At 35.7% G+C, this 22,519-nt stretch overlaps 1 protein-coding gene across 2 annotated transcripts; it reads right to left on the reverse strand.

Annotated features, from left to right (window-relative positions):
- Positions 1 to 233: 233 nt before the first annotated feature.
- Positions 234 to 22,292, reverse strand: LOC120079680 (protein TRANSPARENT TESTA 9). 2 transcript variants are annotated; one of them, XM_039033981.1, is made up of 22 exons: positions 21,851 to 22,290; positions 18,090 to 18,141; positions 17,912 to 17,988; positions 17,696 to 17,829; positions 17,517 to 17,613; positions 17,328 to 17,385; positions 15,087 to 15,195; positions 14,867 to 14,990; positions 14,579 to 14,762; positions 10,756 to 11,084; positions 9,981 to 10,069; positions 9,835 to 9,905; positions 3,997 to 4,107; positions 3,577 to 3,636; positions 3,140 to 3,277; positions 2,880 to 2,985; positions 2,146 to 2,217; positions 1,927 to 1,985; positions 1,433 to 1,592; positions 1,149 to 1,315; positions 550 to 923; positions 234 to 514 (listed from the first exon to the last, which is right to left on the reverse strand). In XM_039033981.1, exons 1-21 carry the CDS (start codon positions 21,901 to 21,903, stop codon positions 597 to 599), a joined length of 2,577 nt encoding a protein of 858 aa, XP_038889909.1. In that variant the 5' UTR covers positions 21,904 to 22,290; the 3' UTR covers positions 234 to 514; positions 550 to 596. The 2 variants fall into 2 exon arrangements, with proteins under 2 accessions (XP_038889909.1, XP_038889910.1); XM_039033982.1 differs by lacking the exons at positions 234 to 514; positions 550 to 923 and having other exon boundaries at positions 1,200 to 1,329; positions 21,851 to 22,292.
- Positions 22,293 to 22,519: the final 227 nt, after the last annotated feature.

Here is a 22,519-nt window from a genome sequence, read left to right on the forward strand (position 1 = left end):
ATATCGAAGAATATGAAACAAGTAACTTTGGTAAATCTCATTCCTTTAGTGGAAATACAGTGATGGCTCAACTTATGATTGAGAAACCTTAAAGATTTAATATCTTCATGTAATAATTAATATATGCCTAAAAGATCTGAAAATTATCCCCACATTCAATACTTGTAAATCACTTGTATTTAAAGACAAGGAAATGGTAAAATCTACAATAGTTCAATTAATATGTATAGAGAAGGCTTAAGGTTCAATCAATTATACACTAATGTTTATTTCTTACATAATGAGGAAGAAAGCACAAGAAGATGGTTAGATCAACAAAAGAATGAAGGGGGTGGTAAAACTTGTTGATGAATCAACAAATAAGAAGAAATACTATACAAAGAATGATACAAACTCTCAGATGCTAAAACTACTCTTCTTTGCTCCTCATTTCTGAGGTAAGGGGATGAACATATACAGAAGGGTGGTTACATAAATAATACATCACCCCATGATCAAGCAAATCTATTATTGGGGGGGGGGGGGGGGGGGGGGGGGGGGGGGCGGGGCGGGGGGGGGGGGCGCGGGGAAGCTTAGATGAATTAATACATTGATACTCACATTAGATTAGGACTTGTATTGGAAGTTAATGACTTAGTAGAACATAAAGATGCATCTGAAGAATCTACAGCTCTTTCGAGACCGACCAATGGTTTAAGTCTTCTCTCAACCTCCTTGCTTTGCAGATTAATCTCCTCTAAAACCATAGATAAAGCAGATTTGCAAGTATCGTCGTCCTGGAATGCTAGTATCCATCTCCCATCCACAAAAGGTTTGGCCTTTAACTTTAATGGGGTACCGTGTTTAGCAGGATCTAGAAAAGGTAAAGTTGATGGACGAATCCTCAAGTGCAGCCATCTTGAATGCTTTTCATCAACTCTAGGCTGGTAAAAACAAAAAGGAAAAAAAGAAAAGTGTTATAACCTGAGAGTTCAAATTCATCCAAGCAAGGATAAATTGAAGATTGACCATGGATCAGTTTTCCGAAACTGAAAGTTCTTTCCATACATCTCTGACGACTATTGTATAGTTTCAATTTTGACCGTATACACCAAGAATATTTAGATTACTGTTTGCCGTTAAATGGTTTCATATGAAAGTAATCTTACATTTGATCCAGCAAGAGGTGCAGCAACTCGAATAATTCCACAATTCAGTTTTGATGGCAGTTCTTCAGCAAGAATTATCCATCCGGAAGTTCCAATAGCAGCTCCAAGAAAGTAGAAATGGCGCTCTTTCCCCCTCTCAAATGCAATCCTACAAGGCACAGCACCATCTACATAGCAACAACTATGGAGGGTTATTCACAAACTCACTGCAGCCTACGAGAACAAATTAAACAGAAACTTTAATGGTAGAACCTAAAGTAAGCAACTCAAAGTTTAAGACTTACCAAGTCTCAACTCAGCACCCGGTTTAGGTCCTGAAGCATCTAGTCCAGCAACCTTTGCACGAGAGCATTCAGAAATTTCTGAGGGACCGTCAATACAGGGTTGTTCTGACAAAGCCTTGCCAAGGGAAAATGACTGAAGTTGGTGTAGAAGAACAAATACCTTGAATGGGAGGGGAAGATATTGTTAAAGAAGCTGCATACGAAATAGTAAATTGCAGAGGAAAAAAGAAAAGAAAGAGAATTCAAAAAAGGCAGCGATCATATCCCAAATCTTTTCACTCTCTTAACTTGAATCACTCCGTTCAAAGGAAAATAACAATTTAAGGAGGTGATATATTTTTATTAATTTAAGAAACAATTCAGATGTATTAACTGAAGCTCTATAAATTAAAGGTAGGTAATTTTTCTTGTCTTTTTCCTTATGTAATTTGTTAACTTCTAGTGAATTTTTTTTCATATTTTGCTGGCGAGAGGGAAAGGGGGAAGAGAGACACCTTTACCAACTCTGACATTTTTTGACCAGCAGCGAATGATGATTCAGGTGGAACAGCATCTGTATGGATAAGAAGTAGTTGCATTAAATTCTTAGGGCAGTAGCATCAATGTCACCATACGTTACATTAACCACACTTCTGAAAAAATATTAACTAAAATGATGAGAGCTAAGGAAATCAACCACAACTATGAATCTTATAGCTATTCATTATCCTTACCAACGAAAGAAGCCTTTGCAGAGTGCAAGAGCATGGACTTCGGTTCTTTCCTTGGTGATGGGGCTTCAATTGCTACAAAAAGTTTAGTGGTTCAAACCCAGAAAATTCTTAATACGCTTATCTACGAAGCACCAACAATTTAGTTCGGCTAGAGTGTCCATGTCCAACATGCATTGGATGACACTCTTGACACTTGTTAGACACATATCTAAAACTCGTAAACACAACAAATGTGTTGGAAACTAGCGGTACAAAATCAATATAGGCCCAATTCAACATTTGTTAAATACACCAAACAAACACAAACTAATATAGAACCAAAGTAATAATTTAGAGAATGAGATACATCAAACTCATTTTTAAACATATAAACGCACAAATTTATATGCTAAAAAGTTATATATTTTAAAACAGTCTATTAATCTATATATGCACGAAATTTCATTAATCTAATAACATTTCTCACGATAGGGACTAAACCATTACAATTTATAAAATGCATGGACTAGATCGATACTCATTAAGGTTCAAGGACTAAAATGTTACAATTTTGAAAGTAAATGAATTAAATCTTTACAAATTAATGTTCGGGGACTGAATTGTTACTTTCATTTCAGGAACCAAATGTGTTTTAATCAAAAAAATAATGTCATCATGTTCATGTTGTTTACATTAATGTCTTGTATTCGTATTTGTGCTTCTTAGCTTAATATTCATTAGATTATACTAAATACCTCTTTTGCACTTTTTCCACTCGTCAGAAAGAAGTATTATGAGGAAATCAGACCAAATCCCTCTAGCTTCCTGTAAGAGCTCAGTAGCCCAGTACTTATATGAATCCTATTAAATATAAAAGAGAGAAAGATCAGAAGAAATAAGGTTAAACCTTTTCTTGTACAGATACAAGTAATATACTAATAATCATGATGCATTTCCTTCAAGCAATCAACAACGGAATGTGCTTTCTCAGTACTCTTCCACATATAAAACTTACTTTCAGCAATTTTAGATGATAACTGTTAAACTCTGCCTCACTATAAGGTAACAGCTGCCGCAGAAGCCACCCACCATCCCACAAAATCTCTGCAGATATATTTGAACGACAAAAGAGACTGACCAATGCATCTAGTACCTAAAAAATGGCCAATAAAGCTGGATTAAACCACTCATATTCATGAACAAGAAAGATTTCTCATTGTTACATGAGTAAAATGATAACAATTCAGAAGGAACAATAACCATCTTGATTCATGTACCAATGGAATCATTTATTATTAATTGTAGCTTCAGTAGTCTGTTCTTTTTGGTTGGTTTTTGATTCAGCTTATGTGAAGCTTTTACAATCAGACCTTTGTAATACTAAAACATAAATATGCCGAACAATGTTTCTGATCCAAATGAAATTAATATCCATTAGATAAAGAGAAGTACCTCAAACCTATGGGCACGAGGGCTTGCACCTGCTTTAAGAAAATATGAAATCCCATAATCCTGATAGTTAGAGAGCAAGTCAGAAATCAGTCAGCTAGTGATAAAATGAGAATCAAGCAGCATGTTACATTAAAAAGAGGCATCAAATGGTGGTAATATACTGGGATAAGATTATATCCTTTTGTCCTCAATGTAAGATATCATGATAGCCAGAGTTTAATTTCAGAAAAGCAACTAAGATATTATCCGAGCAGGCCCTTGAAAGCAGTAATACAATTCTTTTATGTAACATATGTCTGAAGCCAAAGAAGATGAATTCCTTTCTTAAGATTAGCATCCTTCTTTTCCTTTTCTCCCCCTTTCTTTAGGAGGTGGAATAGCTAGGAGAAGGTTAACGGAAGCATGAGAAGACAAAAGTACCTTAAGCTTCTGTAGGTAACCATCAAGTTCAATATCGATGCCACCCTTCACTGAGGTATTATCTGAAGAAAAGAGTTGCTCTTCGCCAGAATCTTCACCGACTAAGGCTTCCTGTTAAATATAATTCACAATTTGAGATCTGTCCTGAATGGGTTTGTCAAAAAGCGAGCGCAAAGAAGGAAAAAAAACATTATCTTAGATTCTTAACAGGTAGTAAGTACTAAAGTCTGAAAACATGATCAAATGTGGCAGTAGACTGCATCAGGTAAAAACAGTTACAAATGCATCAGAAAGGAATAATACCCAGTACAAATTTACAGATCCAAAATTTTGAAACTTCATTCATACAAGTATTTACCACATATGGAGAAATTTTTATATGCAGCGTTATGGAAAGCAAAGAGTCCCAGGAAGATAAATATCCTTATATGGATTATTATGTTCAATGGAAGCCTTAATACGTCAGAGATCTTGCAAAAGGAGTTCCCCAAGTAGACCCTTTTGCTATTGGTTTGACCTTTATGTTTGAATGATGGATAATGACTTGATCATGTTTTCTTCCTATGCCCTTATGTTCAATGGTGCTAGTTTAATCCATTTCATTCATTCAGCTTCAAGTGGGTCTTTACAATCGGTTTAGATGTATTTCAGATTCAGAAGAGGGGGTGTTATTTAAGATTGAATTTGAAAAAACTTATAACGATGTGGATTGGGATTTTCTGGACAAGATGTTGGAGAAGAAGGGTTTTGATTATAAATGGAGAATGTGCATGTGAGGTTGTATGAGGAATGTGAGTTACTCTTTCCTCATAAATGGTAGTCCAAGGGGTAGAGTAGTGGCTACAAAGAGGCATTAGGCAAAGAGACCCCCTATCCCCCTTCATGTTTGTTCTTGTCATGGATGTTACGGGCAAAATTGTTAGGAAGTGTGTGGAAGGAAATATTTTTGTTCCCTTTGAAGTGCGGAGGACAAGGTGGCTCTTTCTCAACTTCAATTTGCTAATGACACGTTCTTTTGCTCTGAAAATGAGGACGCATTTCTTACTCTGAATCATATTCTTGTAGTTTTTTAAGAAGTTTCTGGTTTAAGGACAGAGGGAAGTGTAGTGTTATGGGTATTAATTGTGACGAAGAGAAGCTAAAAGATGGTCGGAGACGGTGGGTTGCGAGGTTGGGAGGCTTCCTTCTTCCTATCTTGATCTCCCTCTTGGAAGCAATTCTAAGGCGGTTGCCCTCTAGGACCCGGTGGTGGATAAAGTAAGGAGAAGGTTAGCTTCATGGAAAAAAAGGTTCTTTTCTGAGGCAAGAAGACTTGCTTTGATAAGATCCGTTTTGACGAGGATCTCAATATATTTATTGTCCCTTTTTAGAGGTTTGTGCAAGGTTTGTAAGAGCATGGAGAAATTGATGGGTGATTTCTTAGGAACGGGTCGATGAAGGGAAAGGCGAGGGTTCTCATTTGGTTAGGTGGGAGATCATTGAGAATCCTATTGATAAAGGGGTCTGGAGATCAGGAATCTTAGGTTACACAACGAGGCTTTATTAGCCAAATGGTTGTAGCGCTTCTCATTCAAGCCCAATTTCCTTTGGCGTAGGACTATGTTAGCAAATATGAGCCTCATCCTTTCGAGTGGTTGGCTAAGGGTTCTAAAGGCACCTATTGGAATTTGTGGAGGGATATTTCGAAAGAGCTCCGATCTTTCGTTGACTTAGTTCATTGAGTGGTGGGAGAGGGGGGGAGATACTTTTGGGAGGACCACTGGATGGGGGAGGGACCTCTTTGTACTTTACATCCTAGACTCTTTCATTTGTCATCTCTTAAAAATCATGTTGTTGCTGATTTCCTGATGTGGTCAAGGAGCTCCTTTTCCTTCTTGTTTGGGTCTCATCACCCCTTTCCAATAGGGAGGCGACTGACGTGGCTTCTCTTCTTGCTTTGCTTGAGGGTCACTCTTTTAGACATGGAAGAAGGGAAGTGAGGGTCTCGATGCCCAATCCCCTTTGGAGGGGTTCTCATGTAAATCCTTTCTTCATTGTCTCGTGGATCCCTCTCCCTTAGGAGAGATGGTCTTTTCGATTCTTTAGGGGATTAAGGTTCCTAGGCAGGTGAGATTCTTTACCTAGCAAGTTTTACATAGTCGTGGAAATACGATGGATCATCTTACTAGGAAGCTCCCCTCTCTTGTTGGGTCGTTCTGTTGTATCCATCGTCGAAAAGCGGAGAAAGATCTAGATCATATGCTTTGGCAGTGCAAATTTGCAAGCTCTGTTTGGGAGCGTTTTCTCCAAATATTTCGTTTTTCGTTTATTCGTCAAAGAGACGCTAGTGCTATGATCGAGGAGTTCCTCTTCAGTTTTCCTCGTAGGGAGAAAAGGCACTTTTTTGTGGTTAGCCGGGGCAAGCACGAACTTGCGGGTTTCTTAGGGTGGGTGGAATGGTAGAATTTTTAGAGGGGTGGATAAGGACCCCAGTGAAGCTGTCCCTTGTCCACTTTCAAGTTTCTTTGTTAATTTCAGTTGTAGAGACCTTTTGTAACTATTCTATAGGTGTTATTTTACATAGTTTGAGCCCATGATATATACCAAATGAGAGTTCTATTCAAATGATTAAAATCTAATCCAGACAAGAGAGAGGGGTTCTCTATTTATAAAATAGAGAATTAAGTATAGGATAGGATAACTAATTCTAAATTTACTAAATTACCCAAATCCTAATACATCATATTCTATCCCTAAAAAAAAAAACTCTTCATTGAGTTTTAAAACGAAAATGAAGTTAAAAATAAAAAAAAAGTAAGTCAATCGAACCGAAATATTTCAGAACATCCAACATCAATAATATCCAAATTTCATGATTCAAGCCAATGAACCCAAGAACTAATTTTTTCAAAAAATCCTTTGATTTGTCACAAAAAAAAAAAGTGCAGAATTCTCAGAAGATGAGGGAAAACGCATTTTGTAAGTGTGAAGAAAATCCAATTCGGGATGGGTTTTTTGCACTTCATTAAATTTGTGTATGGGCTGGCCAGTAAACTTCAATAAAGCGGAATGGCGTCCAAATTGGAAGGTAGGGGGTTGTTTTTAGGCTAGAATGTACGGGTTATTGGTTGAAAGGCCCAAATATTCAAAAGAAGGGTCCTCTGCCTTTTGGGTTGGGTCTGAAAGAAGATTCCACGTGCAAAGATAGGGCAAACATCTTTCTCTCAGAGTTATTTCTTCTTCTTCTTCTTGGATTTCATGTGAAATTGCAGATGGGTTGTGCCTCTTGCCGACGGCTGCAAGTGGGTTGCAAACAGGCTTCCTTTCTTTTTCTTTGTCAGCCACGAGGTCTCCTTCTTCCTCCTTCACCAGTTGTGCATCTTTCTCCTTCATCCGCTCTCTCAATTCAACCTCTTCTGCGTTGCCGTCGATTCCAACCAGAAACCCAATTTTTTCTGATTCATACGTTGCTTTGCAATCGACTACAGCTTAATTTTTAAACTCTTTCGAATCGGATTGCCAATGGGTTACATTTTCTTTTACCTCTGTTGCACCACCGTTCTCAATATCTCCACCATCGATTTCATAAATTGATTGTTCCTCTTTGTCTGATTCATGTTGTGCAATCTCTAAGTTAATCGCATTGATTTTTTCCTCTTCCAACGAAGTTCTTCCTTGCATGTTTTATCTTCTTTATTCAACTTATCGTCAACTGATTTTTCTTCCATGTCTTCTTTCCTTAGCTTGTCTTCCTCGCTGGAAACGTCACTGTATTGAAGATCTCATTGCTGGTGATCATGAAATTTTGGTTGTTCTCAAATTAATAAAGGTATCTTGGATGTTTCTTGGTGGAATTTGCTATTGCATATTCAAACTGTCTTTCTTGAGGATAATTGGTGATTCTTGGTTGATTTTCTCAGATTTGTGGCAGTGAACCAAGATTGTTATCTAATTGATAAAGTGTCAATAACATGTGTTCAAGTAAACAAAAGATACCATCGATAGAGCTTTCGACTGACTGCAAGCGTCGGGTCGATTTCTTCGGTGATAGCGGTGGTTTGTTCCTTCTCTTTGAGGGTTGTCACAGGGTCACTGTCGGTAGGCCTTCTTCCCACCATCAGGTCCCAAGTTTCTTGGAGCTCTGATACCACTCGGTGTATACCAAATGAGAGTTTTATTCAAATGATTAAAATCTAATCCATATAAGAGAGATTCTCTATTTATAGAGAATTAAGTGTGGGATAGGGTAACTAATTTTAAATTCACTAAATTACCCAAATCCTAACACATCAGCCCCTTTTTGTAGGGAAGTGGTGTTTTGTGGGCTGGATTTTTTTTGTATGCCCGTGTATTCTTTCATTTTTTTTCTCCATGAAAGATGTCGATTTTATCAATATATATATATATATATATATGAGCTTGAAAGATTATTTATTATGGATTGACGTAGTTAAGGGCCTCTTACATGAATTATAGAACGAAAGAAATCAATGTATTTTTCACAATTCCTCACATTCTTGTTTGGAGTGTTTTGCTGTTTTGGAGTGTTCTTTATCTGAAAGTTTCCAGAGTTATTCCATCCAAGATTTCAATAGCGACTGGGAGAGTTTTATTGTTTCAGTTTAGTTGATTCTATTGTTTTTTACTTGTCATGACTTGTATTTCAAAGCATTAGTCTCTTTTCATTTTCTTAATGAAAAGTTCAGTATCTTTTCAAAATATATGTATATATAAATTAAAAATGTTTAAAATATGAATAATTTTTTTAGAAAAAAATATCTTCTTGGTCCCTAAGTTTTGGGTCTAGTTTTTATTTAGTCCGTAGGTTTCAAAAATACACATTTAGTCCTTAAGTTTTGAGTTTGGTTTCAATTTAGTCCCTAAGTTTCAAAATGCTAGAATTCTACCCTTGATATTTGAGTTTTGGTTCAGTTTGGTTTTTAAGATTTATACTTTTAACAGTGATTTTTCACTAAATATTCAATTTCCGTCTTTAAAGTTAATTTATGTTAATTGATTAAAAATCGTTAGAAGAATTATAATTAATTAATTTCACTATTTTTATCACTTTTAAAACTAAGTTTAAAATTTCACTTAATAATTATTTTTAATTAATTAATCGAAATTGATGTCAATTATTGAAAATGAGTATTCAATGAAAAATCGAGGTTAAAAATGTAAAATCTTGAAACTCAGGGACCAAATTGAAACAAAATTCAAATCTCAAAGGATAAAATTGTAACATTTCAAAACTTAGAGACTAAATTGAAAACAAAACTCAAAACTTAAGGACTAAATGTGTAACATTTTAAAATTTTAAGGACCAAATAGAAACTAGAGCCAAAACCTAGGAACCAAAAAGATATTATTCCCATTTTTTTAACAACAGAGTCCATTGAATATGACCAAAATGTTAACATCGTGTTAGGGGATTTTATCCCTAGACTGGCTTAAAGTTTACTTCATTGAAGTTGACCAAAATGCCGTAATCAACTGAAATGGATTACAAACTGATATAATCTTCAAACGATAATACTTGCGATTACAAGAAAATAAATCATAAGTTCAGAAGCAAATGATTTCCAATTAAATTTAGAACAATGTCAATAATCAAGTTCAGTGTGATAAGATGTGGCACTCAAAAACCAATAAATTGCTATATAAATCTAAGTATCCAGAGATCAATTTAAATGTGGAATGCCAAGCAGACATACATTTTCTTTTACCATATTGTCAATTATGTTCGTTGATATGAGTCAAGTCAAGAAAACAAAATTAAGCCCGATAAGAAAGGACCAACACATGCTATCTATTGAAACAGAGGCCAAAATTGCAATATAGGGTATCATGGAAGAGTACCAATAACAATTTCTTATGTTGCTTTCTTTGAGGAAGAATTCCAAGCGCATCCAGCATTGACTCATCCAGCTCTACAGAAAAGTTGGGAAGCATGATAAGAACAATAAAATGGACTAAAGGAAGTTGAAAAGCTGTACTGATCTGACCTTTAGTTTGCAGAAGTGTAGCCAGAACACTTAATGCACCTAAGACTTGTACATCATCCCCAGTTGTAATATGAGAAAGCAAAGCTCCCCTGCCAAAGCATACATAATGGGATATTTAGGAACACACTACTGACACAACTAAGTATTATTTGGACCAATATTCATTTAAGATGAGTCTATATATTACAGAGTCAAACTGCCCCCCAATGAAGGGAAAGGAGAAAAGCAAATATATTGAATCAGATCAATAGCTGGATTAGGAGTTTCTAACATTTGCAAGAGCAACTTTAGGAAACTGAAGTTTCAGATTGGAACCTATCTGGTATGCACAAAAGAAAGAGAAAATATATAAAATCAGAAAATCTAATCAAGGGTCAAAAGCTGCTATTTATAAATAGCTCCTAAGAAAATTATTATGAAACCAAGTTACCGTGTAAGCCTTCAAGTATAATAAGCATAGTAGCCACTTAAAGTCTAACATACTGGCCATTCCATCTCGAATAAAACATTAATAAAAGACAAATAATATAGCAAATAAAATTGATCTCAGATATTTCCAACCAAATTCTTTCAACAAGTAAGATAAAACATTGTGATCTCGGATATCATATGTTGCAGAATTCATGAAGCCAATGCCATAATTTCTCATAACTAATCATTTAAAGTAATAAGTTCAGTCATCGAAAGCTCTTCTCCTGTTAAAAATTGAAATAGGTGTTTGAATATGACTAAAATGACAGAACTTAAGCAAGCTCAAATTGGCATACAACGTTACCTCAGTTCCACGCGGGAGCCTGGACAATCATTCTTCACAGTCACATCTTCTAACTCAGTTTTAGGAGCAGATGAATCCGATACTTCTTTTCTTACAGATTCAGCATCCAACGGCTGCCTTACAATGCTATCACTTCCTGATGACTTGCTTCTAGTTTCACAACATAACTGAGTCATATTTCCATCAAGTCTTCCTTCAGGGTGTGGGGAGAAAGCGTCCAGTGGACAGAAAAAGGCCGCAGAGATGGTGTTTGCGAGATCTTTTATTTTAACTATGCGCAAAATGCAACAAAGTAAATACAGAGAAGTGACAGCTCCAATTTGAAATCCCTGGATGTTCAAGCTACAATTGGTCAAATAAAAAAATGCTATGAAGTAGAAAAGATCTGTTTACTCATAAATAATACAGATACGTGACTGAACTTAGAACTATTACAATATATATAAAAAAAAGAACAATCCACTTATAAGGGCAGCAATATATAAAAAATGCTAGACCAACAAAGGTACCTTGAACGCCTAACCAGTAAGAATTTTGAGATATATATATTATATATCATACCTATGTTAATTTCTCTCTTTTAAAACAAATAAAACAAAATTTTTCATTCGTAAAATGAAAAGAGACTAATGCTCAAAGAATACAAACTCCACAAGGGAGTGAATAAAGAAAGCAATAAATAACAAAACAAGATTACAACAAAAAGCTAAAGGCATTCTAGATAAGGCATATATCTTGTAAAGGAAAACCTAAAAAGGATTTGGAAGAGAGTACAAGGATGAAGCCTTAAGACCAACTGAATCAAAACCGAACTCTTCATTAGAAAAACTGATGCACATCAATCCATTGTAGGACTGAAACAACCGATTCAAGGTTTGGAATTAAATGCCTCAAGATTAAAAAGTTGTGTGACCAACATAGTTAACCAGCAAAGGAAGAATTGCAAACAATTCCCAACGACTCAAGACTTTGCAAAAGCTAAAAAATCAAGACAACCACCATGCTAAGGAGAAGCCTTCACAAACAAAACTAGCAGGACAAAACCAAGCTACAAACCCCTCTGAATCTCTGCAAACAGCATCAACAACACCACAAATGCCAAAGCCAAACATGGTGACATTGACAAAAGAAGTCAAAGCAGATCTCCAAAATCGCCCATGACAAAATAAAACTCAATCCACAGAACTTGTTCTTTTGAATCACACCAATCTTCTTGTATGCTAGGACATTTACATTGGAATACTTAGAAATAATAATAATAAAAACAATTAAGCTTTCTGCCAACCCCATCAGGAACAAAGGTGGGAATCTCTTTAAATTTTAGACCATATGCCTTGATTAAAGAGGAAAACTTCTTCAATATCAAAACTTCACTACTTGATAATTGAATTTTATCTGAAACTGTAAAATTGGGGAAGTCAAACTTGACAGATGCCTAGAAAAGAGTTTTCATGTAACCTAAAACTGAATCTTAAGTTATATCTTCTTCTGCACAAAGCCTGATATGATGCTGAAAGTCAAGTTCCAAACTACTTACACTAACACAAGTTTGTTTAAAACCACCATTGAACCCAATATTCCAACGTTCCCTAATTAGGCTTAGTGATGAATCCTTTGGAAGAACTACTTTCGTTGGGTTGATTGTATGAACCAATAAATTTGTCATCTCATTAAGTACGGAAGCGTTTGGATTTTAGAGAATATAGAGGGGCATGGTCTTTTTCTCGGGTGTAAGAGAAGAGTTCATTATTGTTGTAATTTTAAAATCAAATTCAGGAAAATTTTGTATTTATTAAATTAGGTTTTTTCCGTTTCTTTTTTCCTTTATTTAAGTCTATTTTTACGTTTGTGTAGTTAGGGTAAATATTTTTTCCCTTCTCAGAATTCTCTTTATGTATTTATTCTGTAGTTGGCTTTAGTGTAGAATATGAAATAAAATATCAGAAAACCTCAGCAAAAACAAAACCCTATTTTGTTAAACCCAAGCCGTCGCCCTCATGGTATAAGAAACATTGATGGTACAAAGTGATAAAACCAATTGACAATTGGAATGTCTTCAAAAAAAAAGAGCAAGACAATGGTTTTTGTGGATTTTTGGAAGAATCAAAAAGGAGGTTCCTGATTTCAATCCAGCCACCATAAGAATGAACCATCTGGTTTTTAATAAATTTCCCACTCTCCATGGCTTGAAAGAGAGCCGAAAGTATTCAGCTATGCACCAATCCTTTTAATAACAAAAAACTGGGATTGATCCTAATCATTTTTTATATCAAGAGAGCCTTATTGGATGCAAAAGGGTTCAAGGAGAAGGGACATTAGTGAGTTCCCAAAGCTTAGAGTATTTTTTACCAACCATCATGGGAAGGATCTTTTTTTATCAGAAAACAGACGGCCCATTGCTTGGGGACCAATCAAACTCCTGAATGGTTGGCCAGTTGAACCAACAGGATCCCTTTCTTATAAGTCTCTTCGTCACTTCTTGGCTACAAAGAATCACTCCCTTCTCCACAGTTTTGTTAAGTCATTTGGAAAGATGACTTCAACAAGAAAAGATCTTTCTTTCGGAGGTGATCATGAGCAAGATAAACACTATTGGATTATATGCACACAAAAAAGGAAAAGAAAAAAAAAAAAAAAAAAAAAAAAGCAGCCCTCCTACTTTGGCGAGATGGGGATCTTCATTCCTGGGCTCCCGGTGTGATGGAGAGGTTTTCTTGCAAGTCTACATTCATTTTCTTGAGTGATCCCTCTGTTCTCCTTGGAAGGTGAAATTTCCAAGGTCCATTTTTTGTGTGGCAGATTTTACTTGGGAAGATTAACACAATGGACCCTATTCATAGGCACTCGTCTTTTTTGGAGGGACCGCACTAGTGCATCCTCTGTAGGCACATGACCAAGGATCTTGATCATATCCTTCGGAGATGCAGCAGTTTGCATCTTTGTATTGGGATCATGCTTTGAAGCAATTTGGGGTTTCTCTCGCTTGCAATAGCAATTATGTTTCCTTCATTCATTACATCCTTAAGTTTCTGCCGTTTTCAGATGAGGGGCAGTTCCTGGGGAAGGCTACCTATTTTCCAGTCCTGAGGGACATTTGGATTGAGCAAAATAACAGGATATTTAGGGATGGAGAGATCTAGTATATTTTACGCCCCAAGTGGTAAAGACATATTCTAGAGGGGCAAAAAGGGAAATACAAATGTTGGCAGTTGGCAGGAACTTTGTACGGAGGTAGAGTGTGTTGTTATAAGCGTAAAGAGACATGGTAATGAGGATTTTTCTGCAAAATGTTGGCAGGACGCTCAGGAGGAGGAGAGCAAGCTCTCTCCAGGCATATGAGTCTTATTTCTTGTTGTTAACGTTTTCCTTGTGCTCTTGTTTCTCTGTTGGCTAAGGCCTGTGTCATCAAAACTATCATATTTCACTAGCAAATCAAATATCATATTGTTGCCATGCTTGTGTTTGGATTAGATATTGTGTTTGTTCTACGTTGCATGTTATTGTTAGGAAGAGGAATCCTAACAGCTTAGTGTGTCTTTCTGAGTTTTGCTTGTCAGAGAGTTTTGTAAGTTACAACGATACGCTATCTCTTATTCCTTTTTATTGGAGCCCTTTCCTGTATAGCTAGTCTTTGTGACTCTCTTTCTTGGGCTGGTTTTTTTATATGCCCTTTTTGTTTTTATGTTTTCTTTAATGATTTCCAAAAAGCGGTATTTCTTGAAAAAGAATACATATACACACATAACAGTTCATAATGTTGATAATAGCACGATTTAGAAAGAAATTCATTAAAGGATAAGGAGATGGTAAGAAAATGTCATACATTAACAACCTCTATCCTCAAAGATGGAAGAAGCAAAGGAAAAATCAAGTGCCGCAAAATGTTGTCAGTTATCAACCTTCCCACGTCAGGAATCCCGGCAGAAATAACATCACTAATATAGTATAGGTTGTCTTCAATTTCATCTACAGCAGCAAGAATTGTAGAGGTTGAGGTCTCAGCGCTTCTGTCAAAGAAACCAAACAGACGTTTAAAGCAATAGTAATCTTCTATGCAACATGACAATAATAAATTATTTTTTTTTTTAAAGGTGATATTCTAGCTTTTTACCTCATTGTCTCAAAGACCAGCTCATTCAAGTTAATGCACTGCTTCCTGAAAAAGGTCACTAAATTTGAGAAATATTCTGCATGAGGAGGGCTGGTGATGAATCTATTGACATAATCATCTCCAACTGAAATCGAAATTAGCAAATTAGAAGCCTATGACATTGCCATGATATTCTTAATCAGAGAAATATATAAGAAAACAGCAGAAACGACAAACTAACCATGGTATACATTAAGCGTCAAAGCACGAACTGCTGTGCGGATCATATTTTCTTCATGAAAAGCAAATTGAATAGCCTCTACATACATTGGAAAAGATACTACTTTATCCTACATGGAAAGTTCGTGTTGTAAGAACAAAATCAGAAATACACATTTACCAACAATTTGTGAAAAAGAACTACATACTACAATTAATCTGTGCTTAATAGACCAATCCTAAATAAAATTGTAACTGGTAAAAATTAGGCAAATCCTCTCCTTCTAATTGTAAATGATTTTGTCAAATAAATGTGTTACTTAATCGTATCTTGCATGTGTAACTGCATAAATTCAAGATACAAGTTAGTGGTCCTGCTAGCTGCTAAAGACCTTTCCTTTTTAAGTTATAATACCACTATTCCTACAAAATTAAGAAAAGAGAAGTACGAAATCTCCGTAATGTTTCGCTTACAATGGAAACATTACCCTATACTTCACTCCAGAACAACTCCTTCCATTTAGTGACCCAAAGTCATTATATCAACCCTCAGAAAACAAATACATACTCGTTTGGTATCACTATTCAAGTAGTTTGGCTATTGTGAAAAGCATAATCAAATTGCACTAAAGACAGTAATGCATTGAGTAAGAGGTCCAATCTCCTTACAATCCTACATGCTCAGATAAATTTTTCTTTATTGAATTAGAGAATGATATGAAAATGGCAAAGATTGATATATGGCTTTTACGTTCATTAAATGAAGACAAAGATCCTTTTTTTTTTCTAAATGTAAACAGTAAACCTATTCCTTAGGGGCAACCAAAATGTACAAAAAGAAGGGATACCTTCAAATTAAGGAAGTGAGTGATAAGAAATATAAATGGAAGGAGAAATAGTAGAAAATGCTAGGGATAAGAAAGAAAAACTGAAGGTTCTACTCAATTCCCAATATGGCCAACTCCTTTTCGTTCTTCTTTTCTTTTTTCTTTTTTTTTTCTATTTTTTTCTTTTAACAAGATGCAAACTTTTCATTGATTAAAGGAAGGGAACAAAAATGTTAATGATACAAACTCTCATGAATGAAGCAGTGAAAAATAAAGCAGTAAAAAAACAGGAAGTCCCGAGACTGAGAGGGATTAATAAACACATCCCATTTAATCAAATGTCACTAAGAGAATAATGTTCATATGTCCGTTGGTTCCGCTTGAACCATAGTTCTGACAGGATAGGTTTGATAGCATTGACCTATAATAGCAGAGGTTGAGAAGATAAAACTGGAACGTATAGAAGCTGAAGCACATTACTGCTTGAATTTTTCCAGAAAATCCATTGGAGATTGAAGAGATGAAATAAGTAATACCAAATATCCAATGCATATGAACATTAGAAAAATATATATGCTGCTGATTTACATTATTGGAAGAACACAAAACACACTTAGAGGTCCCAGGGATACAAAACTGTTCCAGGAAGGTTCTTTTGGAGAGTTTCTACCGTGTTTAGACTCCCATAAAGCAAAATCCATATTGAATCACTGACTTCCCTTGGACTCTGGATTTCAAAACTGCTGAGGGCATTTGTTTAGGAAAGGAAGAGGAAGATGTTTGTAACTCGTTAATTATAACCATGCAACTATAACAACCTTGGTAGTTAATCACTGATATCCCTAATAATATAGGCTTTAAAGTCTAAACGACTACATAATTACAGCCTTGCATTGTGTCTTTTTGGTCTATAAAGTCTACACACTTTTGTACTTACAAGCTTACATGTTCGCTCAACAACTGGACGACATTTTTGTTACTTTACAATCCGCTATACATTCACTCTTTTAGTGAAATCTAGATTCTTATCCATATATATTTACGTCCTTAATAATATCTATATAATCACCTTTTTAGAAGCTTTCCTCCAATAGATATAGATCAAACTGTTTCCAAGATTATTCCCCAGAAGTTTGGTAGTTGTTTGATGAAGTTTCATTTATTAATCCAATTTGTCAGCGTTGTCATGATTGTTCCTAGAATATCCAATGATATCACTAACATGTTTCTCCTTCTGATGACCCGTGCACTTTTGGTCAATATACAAACACATCCATAACTAGGCTTACAGCAGTTTTAACATCTCCCTGAAATCATATGCAATTGCAAACCATTTTTTTCCTAGGATTCGGATCATCATATACATATTAAAAATGAGAAGAATAATACTTTTAAGAAAAGATTGAACACACAAATTTATAACAAGTAGGACTTACATTTTGAGTTTTCACAAGAAGAGAGATTGTGTTCTTGTTCAGCTTTCCACTAATTGCTCTTATAAAGACCATGAGAACATATTCATAGTTGTCAGATGATAGAAATATTATAGCAGATAATACCCCAAAAAAAATGTATATAAAGAAATTACTTCGTTGAAAGGAAAAGCAAAACAATTCAAAACAAACCTTAAGAAAGATATATAGTAAGACAATAACTCATCATTCCGGAAATCAAATGCATATGTTATTAGCTTGTTCATATGTTCAGTACTGAATAGGTAATCTGCAACAGACCCAAAATGGTCAATTCAATATACAGCAGTAGCAAGATTGAATTCATTTATGAAGTATATTCAGGAAATTACATATAGCATGTTCACTTTTAAGGTTCTGAATAATGATGCTCATTGTCTGCAACAACTGAAGTGAAACAGTTGCAGTCCTGCTAATCTTCAAAATACGTACAAATTCTCCCATGATTTGCTTCTCCATGAAAAACCTGAAAACAGCCAGAAGTACGTTAAAGTTCTGGAACATTATAAATTTACCAAGGAGAAAAGAAGAAGAATAAGAAGACTCACTCGAAGAAGGAAGCATCGTGCTGGTCACCATAAGTTATCAACTCTGATATTGATCGCAGCGCCTCAATAACAAAATCCTTCATCCAAGGTTATAATTAATTAGTGCCATTACATATCCATGAAAATTGTAATTTAACACAATACCACTGGAAGGAAAAAATCATGAAGCACCTTTTACCTTGTTAACCTCATTGACTATTTGAATCTTTTGCAGCTGATCTGTTAAATACCTGTATCCCAGTAAATTTTTTAAAAAAAATTATGAAACAGAATCAAGAAATAAGGATGCAAGTCTATCACGCCCTAAATAACAATGTTTAATGTAAAATATTTTTAACATAACATAAATATCGTTCCATGTGAAAGGGATTATCGTAGTTATGTTTTACAATACACATGAAGAATTTAAGACAATTTGAAAATGTATAAATAGGAGCTTTGGAATATTTTGTCCCTACTGGAGTAAAAATTTTGAATCTAAACATTACAATATATCTGAATGTTCACTAGAACCTCAAGTTTTCTTTTCTTTTAATTTTCTTCCAACTTTCTGGCTGTATAAGTTGGCTATCTGAGAAATACAAAATGTCAAAATAGACACTCCAGAATTGTATTTTAGATTTCTTAGAAGCTTGTAACTAAGATTTTGGATACATTTGCCTTTCATTGAGAAAACTCTAATTCATTTTTGCATTTCCTTTCTTCAATCTAGAAATTTTTATTTTAAGTTCATGAGTGGAGAAACTTAATTATGAAAATCTCAAACTATACCCAGTTCAGCATCACAACACTCTATCCCCTCTATCTCTTTCATTTCCATAGCCGTATCAAAGAATAATCTTGTTCCTCGAGGCCCAAAGAAAAACTGAGAATCTAACAAGGTCCCAAACAACCCTACAAAAACTCTCTCCCCTTGAAGAATCTATTATTTCTTTCACACCACAAACCCCACAAGAAAGCACACACCCCTAAGAATAGCCCCTTTCTCTTGGAAGGGTGGATGGAGAAGGAACTCCTCAAATGTTTTCCTCTAGCCCCGAGGACAGGCAAAGCTAAAGCCAAAGTCCTTAAAGAGACCATACCAAGCTCCTAAGCAAATTCAGAACTCAAAAAAATATGGTTGAGGACCGCAGTTGCCCTCCTGCAAAGGATACAACAATGCAGCCCAACCAAAGAAGACTCTCTGGCCGATAGCCTATAATAAGATGTAAAGCCTTCCAAGCAAAACCTACCACATAAAGAACTTAACCTTTTTGAAAAGGTTTACTCTCCACTCAGAAGCAAAAACATAATCATTTGCCGGCTAAGAAACACGAACACTTTTGTTTGGTTAGTGTGTCCGTGTCCAACATATATCTAATATTTGGACACTCTCACTTGTTGGACAAGTATCGGACACTTATTAGTGCAACAAATGTGTTAGACACGCATAAAACACTCGTTAAGTAGACTAAAAGGCAAACATGACAATAATAATAAATTTTGGGGGTGAAATACATCAAATTAATTTTTTAAGCATATAAATGCATCAACCCATTTACTTTGGATTTTCTTCTAGTATAAAAATGATATATAATTTTAAAAATGTATATTTTAATAAACGTGTCCTTGTCATGTCTATGTCCTAGATTTTTAAAACATGGTGTGTCACCATCTCCATGTCATGTTGTATCTATGTCTCATATCCATATTGTACTTCTTAGCTCGCCCAAAAAGACAAGACAAGTAATGGAAGAAAAAGCTACAAGAAAAGCCTTTCGACAGAGAAGGGCGCCAAAGATGAGTATCCCTCATATTGGGCTCAAAACAAAAATCACCAACCACGCTAACAACACCAAGGCATCTGTTATTTCACTATTGGTCAATGGATGATGGAAACCCAAAGAGGGAGACAGTCGAGACTCCAACAAGGAAAGGATAGACACAACCGAACAGTGCCTAAGAAAGGAAAACTAAAATAAATGGGGAAACACATACCTAAGGGGTCTATCACTCAATAACTTATCTTCCAAAAAATAAGTCTCTCTCTCATCCCCCACCACCGAGTGAACAAACTGGGAAAACAAAGGAAACTCAAACGAGATATCTTTCCACAGATTCTAGGAGGTGCCTTTGACTGACCATCGGTCCATTCCCAGGGTGAGGCCCATACTACCAATAACCTTTTGCCATAAGGTGTTGCCTTCATGATAGAATCACTAGAGCCATTTCACCAACAAGGTCTTATTTCTCACCTCCCACATTTCTAATGCCTAAACACCCCAGTCCAATGCCCTGGAAACCATCTCCTAGCCCACCAAATGTGATCCTTTCCCCTCCTCAACTACTCCCATAAAAAATTCCTCTATCTATTCAACAATGGTCGTTATAATTCAAATGATAGGAAAAATCATGGCTGAAGTTGGCTGTTTGGATGAAGGATGATTATTTTAAAGATGGTTTGATTTCTCTATTCAACAAGGTTGAAGATTGTCTGAAAGAAAATTCTTCTTGCTTGTCAAATCTTGATGAAATTCTATGCAAGAGTTATCCAATCATCCTCAAAGATCTCTAGTCCCTTTTATCTTGAAACATGCAACTAATAACATTATTTTGATCACATTAGCATTTCTTTTGTTCCTATCAAGCACAAAGACAAATCTAAACCTTCTAATTCCTAAAGGGCAAGAAGTGTTTAAATAGTGACTATAGAATAATTACTAAAGTTATTCGAAATTGAAGTCCAAAGGAAAACACGAAATCTAACAATGAATCAAACATCACTACGATCCCTCTCCAACTCTAAACACTTGGTTATCCCACTCACCCCAAAGATCCCACAATATAGCGCACACCCCAAGTTCCCAATAAGCCATAAAACAAGACTCTTCTCACGAAAGGGGGAATGGAGGAGGAACTTCCCGATCATATTACGAGTATCCATGTGTTGACCTAGCAAGAAGCCAAACGTCAAAAAGTAATGGGTCCACATGGGTATCACAAACTCACATCTCCAAAGAATGTGATCCAAGTCTTCCTCTGCCTTTCGACGGAGAATGCAATAAAACGGACAAAATAACAAGGAAACTTTCCTCACAATCCAATTCATAGTGATAGCTCTTCCATGTAGATCTTATCCAGGATAAAGAACTTAACTTTCCTTGAAATCGGAATCCTCCAACTAGCAGAAAAAACAAACTCAAGCAAGGGAAGTTCAGAGAATACACCAAGAAAGTTTGAAGAAAAGATTAATATTCTGTATTTAATCCATATGATTGCCATTGCAGTCATACAATAGAACAAACGCTCTAAGCAGTTTCAAAGTCCGAGTCATATCATTTGAAGCTAAATTTGTTCAATGAATAAAACATGTTAGATATTATAATTAAATTTATCTTCACCCATCAGCTTAAGTGTTTGGGTCAATCAATGATTTAAGATGGTATCAGAGCGGGTGGTCTAGGGAGGTCCTCATTGTTATTTCGTCCCTAATTAATATTCACTTCCACTTGTTGGATTTTCTTCATATATTTCAAAGCCCACAAGTGAAGGTGGGCGGGTGTTGGATATTATAATTACCTTCACCCATTCGCTTAAGCTTTTGGTCAAATCGAATAATTTACAACAAGTAGTCGAGATATAATCATGTTCAGTAGGTCTAATTTGAAGGCAAAAATACATCATAAGAGACAAAAACATGGTTGAAATTACGCAACATGGAGACCAATTTTTGCCACTTGAAACTTGAAGCAAGTACAGCGGAAACAGAGCAAAAATAAAACAAAATTACAAACTCTCCACCCTTATAACCCAGCAAGGTTGAAGAAATAGCATTGAGTAAGAAAATTTTCCAGTTGGGCAATTGTTGCAATGCCGAGTTGCTAACAGTCATACCGATGGTGCCCTAGTATAACACAAATAGTAAGAACAAATAGAAGTATCTGAAATTCAGTTCCAAACCTGAGTTCTTCTAACGAGAATCGATCCCTGGATCTCCAGAAGGAAAACCACATGGCTGAACAATCAGAGCCCCGAATTCAGAAACCCAGTAATCATTCTGTACCCTAAACCCAATCCATCTTAGAATTGAAGGTTTCAATATATTTTAGCGAAGTTGTTCTTCACCACAGTGAGTGGCTGGCCTGGAGAGGGCAATTGAAGAACAATTTTCAATCTGATCGAGAGTTGGTTCAATGGAGGAAGAACGAGGGAGATCTTGATCAGGCAAATACGGGTTCTTTGTTTCGAAGATAGTGCAAAGAAAACTGAAATTGCAAGTGTTGTGTTGAAGAAGAGAACGGAGAATTATTGAAATTCCGATAGCAAAACGGAAGATTTGACAGACAGAGGAACAAACGCTTGGAGCTGGCAAACCAGATTCTTCTCCGTCGGACTCAGTATTGTATTGATGGAGTCGGATTTAGTCGGTGGATTGGGCCTTAAATATCTAATTGGGTCATCCCTTGACTTTTATCGGCTCAACATCACGGCCCATTTAGGATGAAAATTGGGAAATTTTGACAAATATAGGCCCATTCTTTTTTAAATAATGTTATTTTATTAATTATTAACAAAAGTAGGGTCGGGTTGAAAGTATTAATAAAAATAAGGTTTATGTAATCATGGACC

The sequence above is a fragment of the Benincasa hispida genome, chromosome 6 (assembly GCF_009727055.1).
Source record: "Benincasa hispida cultivar B227 chromosome 6, ASM972705v1, whole genome shotgun sequence".
Taxonomy (NCBI): Eukaryota; Viridiplantae; Streptophyta; class Magnoliopsida; order Cucurbitales; family Cucurbitaceae; genus Benincasa; species Benincasa hispida.